This window comes from Palaemon carinicauda, chromosome 22 (genome assembly GCF_036898095.1).
Source record: "Palaemon carinicauda isolate YSFRI2023 chromosome 22, ASM3689809v2, whole genome shotgun sequence".
NCBI lineage: Eukaryota > Metazoa > Arthropoda > Malacostraca > Decapoda > Palaemonidae > Palaemon > Palaemon carinicauda.
In genome coordinates, this window is record NC_090746.1 from 77,423,738 (window position 1) to 77,433,737 (window position 10,000).

The following is a 10,000-nucleotide window of genomic DNA, read 5'->3' on the forward strand; positions in this document are numbered from 1 at the left end:
ATTTTATTTTCTATTACCCAATTTCATATTAATCATTCATTGATTTTACAACACCAATTGTGAAAATTTTCTTTCATTGTACTAAAACACCTCTCATATGTTAACAGCCACTTCATATAAACACAATACTCTCCCTGATATTCATAGATGTTTTTACAACCCCGGTAACAATAACAATGTCATATGCTTCCCTGATTCCAATTCAAAAACTCTTCCGCTTAATTGAAAAAAAAAAATAGTTCCATGGTCTTTCTTTATTGATTGCTCGAAAATTTTTAAATCATCCATATGCTCTCTTCACTTGAATAAGGTACAATAAAATATGTTATTCTATCATTTCCTAAATTTAGGTAGCCTATCTTTCATAACTTTCATCATTGAAAAATTAAACTAATATTCTTTTTTATCAGACAAATATTACATAATTACAATTTATATCAAGGGCTTTTACTTCAAGTTTGCTATTCGCATCTAAAATTCACAATGCCCGGAATGAATATCAGATGACGTAGGCAGGTCATCACAATGTAAAACATTACCCCTAAAGTTCGGACATATATGTTTAGTACTGTACCGCATGTGTTTCTTACACGCTCGTAAACAGTGACGTTTTTTTTTTCTTTTTTTTTTTACCCTATCACTCGCTCTTCCCTGCACTGTTGATGGACCAACCTGTGTAAGCATGCCAGATCATGTTTACCTTTGTTAGAATATTTGTGACGTTCTTGCTCGCAAATCCTTGTACAGTATATAAACTCTGTTTGTTTCATAAGGTTTAGTTGCATTCACCTCGCCTCTCAATTATCAGCAAATGGTACCTTGCACATTGGTGACCACTGGAGTGTCTAGCTACCTGCCATCTCCCCTCTTCATTGTTGTGTCCTACTTTTTGATGATGCTGCCTTGACTATCAGTGCCACACTCCTGAAACTACCGTCCTCCGCTGGTACAGAGGCATTCGGCTGATTTCAGCACACCAAGGTCCAGTTCCGCATTAACGGCGTAAGTCGCTCAGGCACCAAAGCAGACTATGTTCGTGCAGCAATCCCCGAGGACACTTTCCCGGAAATCTCAGATTGCCTTTGCAACAAATGGGACTCCCCAATAGCGTAAGACACTTTCAAAATATACCTCCTGGAGCAGTACTCACTATTGGCATCCACTGGTATAGCCAAACTTTTTCAGTTCTCTTAAAAACCATCGGAGGACCAGAATGCTTCACTCGCTCTCAGGTAAATGACCTGTATCGCTTACCTGTAACCTGCAGCAGAGCAGGAGAACTAACTTCATGTCCTTTGGGTAAGATGCCTACCCAAACCTGTAGGCACTGCCATCCCCGATATCGATACCTTGCCCATTAAAGACCTGATGACCAAAGTTGACCCCATATGGACAGCCACTTCACCACATTCAAGACCTCCAACAACGCCTCCACTCCTGATAAAGAGGACAACTACTCAACATCGACCGAAGCTGACGTGAATGCGGTAGGACACAGACACCCACCCCATGATATATCAGAGTGGTGATAAAGCCGCCCACCACCCACATATGTCAACACTCGCTCATGCCCCAACCAATGATCTCCATAGCCCATTTGCCACAGTTGTGCTACTACCACTCCACAGCAAACAGTTGTCACGGGCCAATTTTTTTTTTCACATGATGCAGGTACGGATGTATGATTTATGGTATACACTGGTACTTGCAGCTCTCTCCTACCAAGGCTCCTCTCCAGGATATTATCTGTCTAAGTCTGCCGACGTCTGCCTGGCAGCTACCAGTGGATCTACAATCCTCGTCCATGGGTTGGAGACCTTCACATTATCGTTTGGAAGCCCAAAATATCAATGGAAGTTTCTCGTTGCTGACATAACATTGACAATCCTCAGTGCACATATCCTCTCCCATTTCCACCTACTAGTTAATGTTGCTCACCGCCGATTAGACAACCCGGACTCTTACTCGTTGACATTTCAAGCAACCCACCCCTTTCAACCTCTCTTTCCAAATCAGTGTATCCACGGATGCCTACTCCTACCTTCTCACGTCGTACCCAGAAGCCTTATACACAAAACTTTGCCAAACGCCCACGTTTCTCGCCAAACATGGTATTCATCACCATGTCAAGATGATGGGGTCCCCAGTGTTTGCCAGATTCAGGCATCTGATACCAGATTGTTTGGCAGCTGCCAAACAAACGTTTGCTGAAACTTTCTTTTCAGCAAATGAGCCTTTGCCAAAATGCCTCCAGCCCATGGTCTGATCGTCACCCTTACATATAGTCCTGAAGAAAGATGGCTCCCTTTGTCTATGTAGGGATTATAGGCATTTGAACATGCAAACAGAACCAGATCACTACCCCTTCCCAAACATAGCTGATATGACCTCCTACTTGCACAAAGCGAAGATTTTCTCCATGCTCGATAAACCCAGAAGACATCCCTAAGACTTCCATCACCACCTACTTCGGTGTATACATCTTCAATTATTCCTGTGAGTATGTTATTTGCATTACATATGTGTGTTCTCTAAATTTAAAGAGGAACACCTCCATTACCTACACATCATGCTTGACAGCCTACAACAGAATGGCCTTACAGTCCAGTACAACAAGTGTACCTTTGGCGCCAAGGAAATATCGTTCTTAGGGCACCACATCACTCCTGAGCAAGTCCACCCCCTTCCTGAGAAAGTAGCAAGCAGCCTTTCAGAACTTCTCCATGCCTTCGACCGTCAAAACACTACGAGAATTCTTGGGCATGATCAATTATTATTACAGTTTTCTGCCAGCCATCAAGGGCACTCTCGCCCCATCTATGTCTCCCTCAAAGTGAAGCCAAAAGACATGAAGTGAGGTCCCCTTCAAAAAGCGGCCTGCTGTAATGCAAAGAATGTCCTTATCGATAGCTGCTGCTCTCACTTTTCCTGCGCACATGCCCTTCTCCTTTTTTCCACCTATGTCAGCCACGTCTCTATTGGTGCAGTATTCGAGCAGGTGGTCAATGGCTCACACCACCATTGGTCTTCCCCAGTAGAAAACTGTCCTAAGTGGGATCTGGCTACCCTACCTTAGCTCGTGAATTGCTGGTGGTGCACTTGGCTGTCAATCACTTTCGCCACTAATTAGAAGGTACGCCGTTCGTCCTTCACATGGACAACATGCCTCTGATGCATGCTATCACTCGACAGTCTGATGTCTGGTGCTCTCATGAACATTGACATCTCAATGTCATGGCTGAATATAAAATGCACCCTTCAACACATCCCTGGGAAAATGAATCCTACTGCTGATGCCTTGTCAAGAAAAATATTGGCTGCCATTCCCCGGGGATTGGATTATAATGCCTTAGCCGAAGCCAAACAAGAAGATCAAGTGTACCAAGCATGTAGGACATCCTGGACATCCATCCATAGGGAAGACGTCTCCCTCGATGACACCAATGCCGCCCTACTCTGTGACGTCAGTGCTGGTAGACCACGACCATGGATACCTGCTCCTATGACCTGATAGGTGTTTAATTTCATTCATAGCCTTGAACATCTCTCTTATTGATCTACTGCCCAGCTACTGGAGACGAAGTTCATTTGGCATGGTATTACAAATGATGCTAAGGATTGGGTTCCCATCTGTACTTCATGGCAAACCTCAAAATTATATTTACACACGGATTCAAGAGTGGGCACCTTTCCCCAATCTCAGTGTCGTTTTAATCCCATTCACGTCGACATAGTAGGTAACCTACCCACATCACAAGGATGTCGTTACCTGTTTACCATCATTGACTGCTCCACTTGTTGGCCCAAAGCCATTCCCATGGAAACTGCAATATCCGCCTCCTGTACATCTGCCTTACTCTCAGGGTGGATAACAAGATTCGATATTCCTGAGCATATTACTTCTAACAGGGATATCACTTGAAGCAATTTTAATGATGGTTTAACCATTAAAATGTAGTAAAAATTGTTAGGAAGCAGGTCCCAAGGTGTGTAACCTGTGATCCAGCCACTTCAACCAAGGGAAACTATTTTCAAACTACAGGTGCCATCAGAAAGCTGAATACGCAAAAAAAAAAAAAAAAGCCAGTCTAAGTCCGTTTGTATGTCCACAGATACAGCCAGAGCGAGAGGATGGACGGGGACGTGACAGCCAGATGTGGTTGCCTCACCCCCCACTGCTACCTAGAGTCCAGGGAGGCCCACACAGACCCCCATGAATGAGCAGCCCCTTAAGACAAGTAGGCCAGTAGGCAGTATTCAGTAGGCCCACAGACATGATAGAATTCCTACAAACATGGATGGAGTTGACACTCGGCAAGCCGATCAAAATCTACCTATTCGTATCTTAGTAATTTGTTTAACATTGCCATTCCCTCAGTACCCTTTCTCTCCTTGTGTGTCCTGATAAACTAAAATTATTCAATTTTTTTACACCTTATGAGAAATTAAGAGCATCAAAGTAACTTGATTTGAAACGAGTAATTCCTAGATCAGATAATTATGTGATTGAAGAAACTTATTTCAAGAATGTCCATGCTCATTTATGTCAAATAAGCTACGACACAAATAAATTGTTCCATTTACGATGCAATAGTTGTCTACTTAGCCTGTTTCCAATTATTGAGAACTGTCTATTCTGAAGAACATTGTGCATGCCACACCCTTTCCCCTCACATTTGGGAACATCATTAGCGAATCTCCTGGGCATCACCCTACATCAGACAACCGCCAACAAACCTGCTGTCAACGGAATGGCTGAAAGTTTTCATCGCATCCTCACCGCAGCTTTTATGTCTCGCTGCAATGACTCCAACTGGTGTACTCAGTTTCATTGGGTACTCTGGGACTAAGAACCACTCCTAAAGATGTCTTGGATGTCTCGGCTATTGAAATGGTGTAGGGCGACCCGTTGGCCGGCCGTGCCGGATTTTTTTTCTGTCTACAACCTCCTCTGATAATCTTTACCGCCTGTGTCACGTAGTGTGAAAATTTACAAGCCTCTAGTGAAGCAACACATACCAACAGATGTGCATTCAGCAATGCATGTTTTCCTGTGCAACGACACTAGCAAGCCACCGCTGATGCCCCATTTCATGGGCCCTTTCCCCATAATCCGTTGTATGCCACAGGCTTACTTAATTACCATTCGTGGCAAAGACGACTGGGTCTCCATTGATCGCCTAAAACCTGCATGTCTCCAGTCAGATGACCTATCTACAGTACGCCTCTCCAGAGCAGGGTGCCCTATTTCACATGTATGTCACAATTAGGGGGGGGGGGAGCTATTTACCACATATTTTTCATACATGCTCCTACACAGTAGCGGTTTTGTTTTTTATCTTATCATTCGCTCTTCCCTGCACTGTTAATAAACTAACCTGTGTATGCTTGCTAGCTCAGGTTTGATTTTGTTTGAATTTGTGACGTTCTTGCTCGCAAGTTCTTGTATATAAACTCAATGTCTGTTTGACCGAGTTTATTTGCATTCATCTCGTCTCTTAGTTACGGCTATGGCACCTCGCACAGTACACAAGGCCTTCTCCCAATCAAGCTCCACACACAATATCCAAAGCTCACATGGATAGTAAAGTTGAATTTATCAAAGAAATATATCAAGCCGTCAGTGCCTTTTGAACTCAGAACCGTCAGATTACGAGTAGCTGACGATACCACATAGCTAATATAAATGTTATAACTACACCCACTGCTCTTTCAAATGTGCGTGGAAATTGGTATGTATTTATAATAAAATTGTAAAATGGAAACCTTTATTTGCATTATAAACCGAACATATGATACAATGAAACAAAATCCAAGACATTAATTTTATTTATAGCTTTACTCTCTTTGAAAAGGCGTTGAAGAAAATGAAATATGCTTGATAATTAAGAAGAAATACAGAAAGATTCGATGGACTGCATATGATTTATCCATTTTTAGATTCATTCCAAATGAAAGCAATAACAAACGATTTATTTCGGTGTTTTTACACATATTCAAAGCTTTTAAAAGCCACTCAAGAATGGCAGAAGCAATGTCTTAGCTAGCAGGACAATGCACTAGAGACTGACTATATATACATACATACATACATATATATATATATATATATATATATATATATATATATATATATATATATATATATATACATAGATATATATACACACATATACATAGATATATATATATATATACACACACACACACACACACATATATATATATATATATATATATATATATATATATATATATATATACAGGTAGACCTATAGGCTACCCCTAACACCCCATCCTTAGCTGACAAGGATGGTGAGGTTGCAGACACTACAAGAACTTATCGAGCCTGAGCGGAACTGAAACCCCAGTCCGGCAGATTGCCAGGAAGGGTTATTCCCAATAGGCTATCTCAATGGTTTATCTATTTTCAGATAGATTTCGGAATACAGGCACTACAAAAAACTATCGAGCTTGACCAGGACTGGAACCCAAGCCCAGCAGATTGCCAGACAAACTATTGAGCTTGAGGGAGTCCATAATACCATTCCAGCAGATAACCAGACATGAGAATTTCCAATAAGACACCATAATGGCTTATCCATTTTCACAGATTCCAAATACAGACACTACAAGAAACTATCAAGTTTGAGCGGGACTAGAACCTCAGTCTGGCTGATTGACAGGCAGAAACTATGGACCTTTTTCGGGACAAACACCAGTCCGGCAGATTGCCAGCCAGAGAAGTTTCTAATAAACCAGCACAACCCTTGAAGTGCGCGCTAACTTCCTGTGTGTAGCTTCACCCACCACCCCTGCCATCTCTCTGTACTGTATCTGTTTGCTTACTAGCCGTACAGTAAGGGTGTGGCAAAGTGCCTTTCCTCAGAATGAGGTGTGCTATGAATTTCTGTGTCCAACTGTATCTTATTATTTTTTTTTTTTATACGATCGAACGTATGTCAACAGGAGACAACCCATTAAACACTAAAGGAACACTGTTAGCTGGACTCAGAACCTGAAACTACGTCCAAACTATGTCCATAAAGACCGAGGATGTCTTAAACCCTTTATTATAGCTTCGAAGACGAGGTTTAAAGAGGTTCCCTACGGGAAGTTTTCCGTCGACTTTCTTTTTATTTACTTCCTCACCATTATGTGAGGTCATGTAACAAACGCTTCCGGACTGTGATTTACTCCATTCAATCTCTCTTCAGTCTTTCCTTACAACTGCCATATGTCCCATAAACCACCTTCTTGACAGATGGTGCCTTTCTCACAACAGCTGGGTCTCTCTTTTTTCTTCTTTACTTCTTCGGCGTGTATCAAATAATTACTTTACCTTTTTTACATCACTGATTCTATTATTCTCTTCAATGTTTACCAAGTTATAGTATTTTTGTTCTAAGAATTAAAACTCTTTAATATAGTATTTACCTTCTCCTAAGCATTTATCTCCTGCTAACCCATGTCTTAACAGCTGTTGTTTACATACTATTTGTCGAGTATGTGGTCAAAGTTTAGCGTTCAAAGGCAATTTTCAATATCTTTCAATCTCTTCATAAAGAAATTGAAGAATTAGTTTCTATATCTATATTTTCCTCTACAATTCTTGATTTGCCTCTACAAGGTCAGAACTATTTGTTTCCTATTTTAGACAAAAATGATAGATGTGATCATAGTGTTATTTTGTTATGAATCTAGATATCTCAAAAACATAATAGTACCAAAATGTTACATAGTTATGTATCAAGATATCTAAAAAAAAATGTGGTGATAGCAAAATGTTACTTTGTTATGTATCTTGATATCTCAAAACCTTAGTAATAGCAAAAATCTACTTTTTTATGTACCTAGATATCTCAAAGACAGTGATATAAAAATGTTACTTTTTTATATACCTAAATATCTCGAAAACATAGTAATAGCAAAATGTTATTTTTTATATACATAAATATTTTTAAAAAGTTGTAAAAGCAAAATGTTATTTTTTATATACATAAATATTTAAAAAAAATTGTAAAAGCAAAATGTTAATTTTCTATGTACTTAAATATCTTAAAATCATAGTAATAGCAAAATGTTACAATGAGTAAATAGACCATGGTTCTAGAGCTTGCAAGTTACACCTATTACATTTTTCTCTCTTAGTGCTGCTTTAAACGAAAAAGTTTTTTTTTTTTTTTTTTTTTTTTTTTTTTTTCAATTTCAGTATATATAAACATGGATAGCACTGTTCCAGTACAGTCGTCCATTTGATGGTTGTAGGACCTTAAGAAATTTAAGTTCTCGGCTGTCAAAGAATATCTTTAGTACTATTATTTCCATAGAATCACTATTCATGTTCTCTTCGATATCAGTAAAGCCTCCTATACTGTGAGCATTCTTATATCCCTCTCCTTCTCACAAGTTAACCTAGCTACGACCCGGTAGCTAAATAAAGACATTGTGGTTGCCAATTGAAAACGACACAGCTTGGCGATCGTTGGACTGGGGTTCGAGACCCGCTCAAGCTTGCTAGTTTCTTGTAATGTCTGCAATATTACCATCCTCATGAGCTAAGTATGATGGTATTGGGGTGCCTATAGGTATACTTGCCTACACATTAACTGCCATTGCCCGGCTCTCCCTCGTCTTAGCTTGGGTGGAGTGGAGAGTGGCCTTGGGCGCTGATCACATGTATATATAGTTAGTCTAGGGCATGGTCACTGTCCTTTGCCTCTGCCATTCATGTACTGCCTTTAAACCTTTAAACTCTACAGGAAAGGGTGTATAGATGGCAACTTTATCCCCATTGGCTTTCTAAGAACCGAAAGATACACGACTTAAATATCTAAGTCATATGATGTATATGGATCGACTTATGCAAATGCTTGTGACAGTTTTGGCGGAAAGATTCGCATATAATTTGAATCTGGGTTAAATCAGAGTTTACTCCTCCCGAGAAAATAATCTCGCCTAAATCATCAGGTTCGAGAAAGATAGATTGCGGTTGGGTTCTGGGGTACGGGGTTGGGTAAGGGGTTGGAAGACAATTCGGGGGAGGTGGTTCTGGGGTAGGGGAGGAGGTTGGGAGAGGGGAAGACAATTGTGGGGAGGAGGTGGGTTAGTTACCATAGGATCTTGGAGATGATATAATTGGAATGAATTGGAATGAGTCCAACCATGAAATGGATTCATTAATGATAATGAAAGTCTATTATGATATCACGACTTATTTTCCTCCTCATGCAGGCAGAGAGAGAGAGAGAGAGAGAGAGAGAGAGAGAGAGAGAGAGAGAGAGAGAGAGAGAGAGAGAGAGAGAGAGAGAGTTTTATCGTTAGATTCGGAACGAAATACAGTATATAATTTTATTTGCATATCGTTAAAAGTCTAAGGAAAAACCACGCCACGTTTATTTATCGTAGTAAAATATCAGAAAAACCTCATGATGCTCGTGATATTTTATAAAAAAGACATTTGCAAATTATCAAAATATTTCCAATTTCCTTCTAAAAGATACAATACTAACTACAATAAATAATAAGTATATGCATTTAAACTATCTATCTATCTATCTATATATATAGATATAAATATTTATATATATAGATATATATCTATCTATCTATCTATCTATCTATCTATATATATATATATATATATATATATATATATATATATATATATATATATATATATGTGTGTGTGTGTGTGTATATAGATATATATATCTATATATATTTATATATAAATATATATATCTATATATATTTATATATAAATATATATATATCTATATATATATATATATATATATATATATATATATATATATATATATATATATTATAGACCTATATATATATAAATATATATCTATATATAAATGTATATTGATATATAAATATATATCTATATATAAATGTATCGCTCTCTCTCTCTCTCTCTCTCTCTCTCTCTCTCTCTCTCTCTCTCTCTCTCTCTATATATATATATATATATATATATATATATATA

At 38.9% G+C, this 10,000-nt stretch overlaps 1 protein-coding gene across 1 annotated transcript in view; it reads left to right on the top strand.

Annotated features, from left to right (window-relative positions):
- LOC137615942 (octapeptide-repeat protein T2-like) overlaps positions 1-10,000 on the top strand; it is a 92,615-nt gene that overhangs the window by 70,842 nt on the left and 11,773 nt on the right. The window contains exon 9 of the mRNA XM_068345626.1: positions 9,235-9,311. Within this exon, the coding sequence (XP_068201727.1) occupies positions 9,235-9,311 (77 nt within the window). The remainder of the gene's footprint in view (positions 1-9,234; positions 9,312-10,000) is intronic.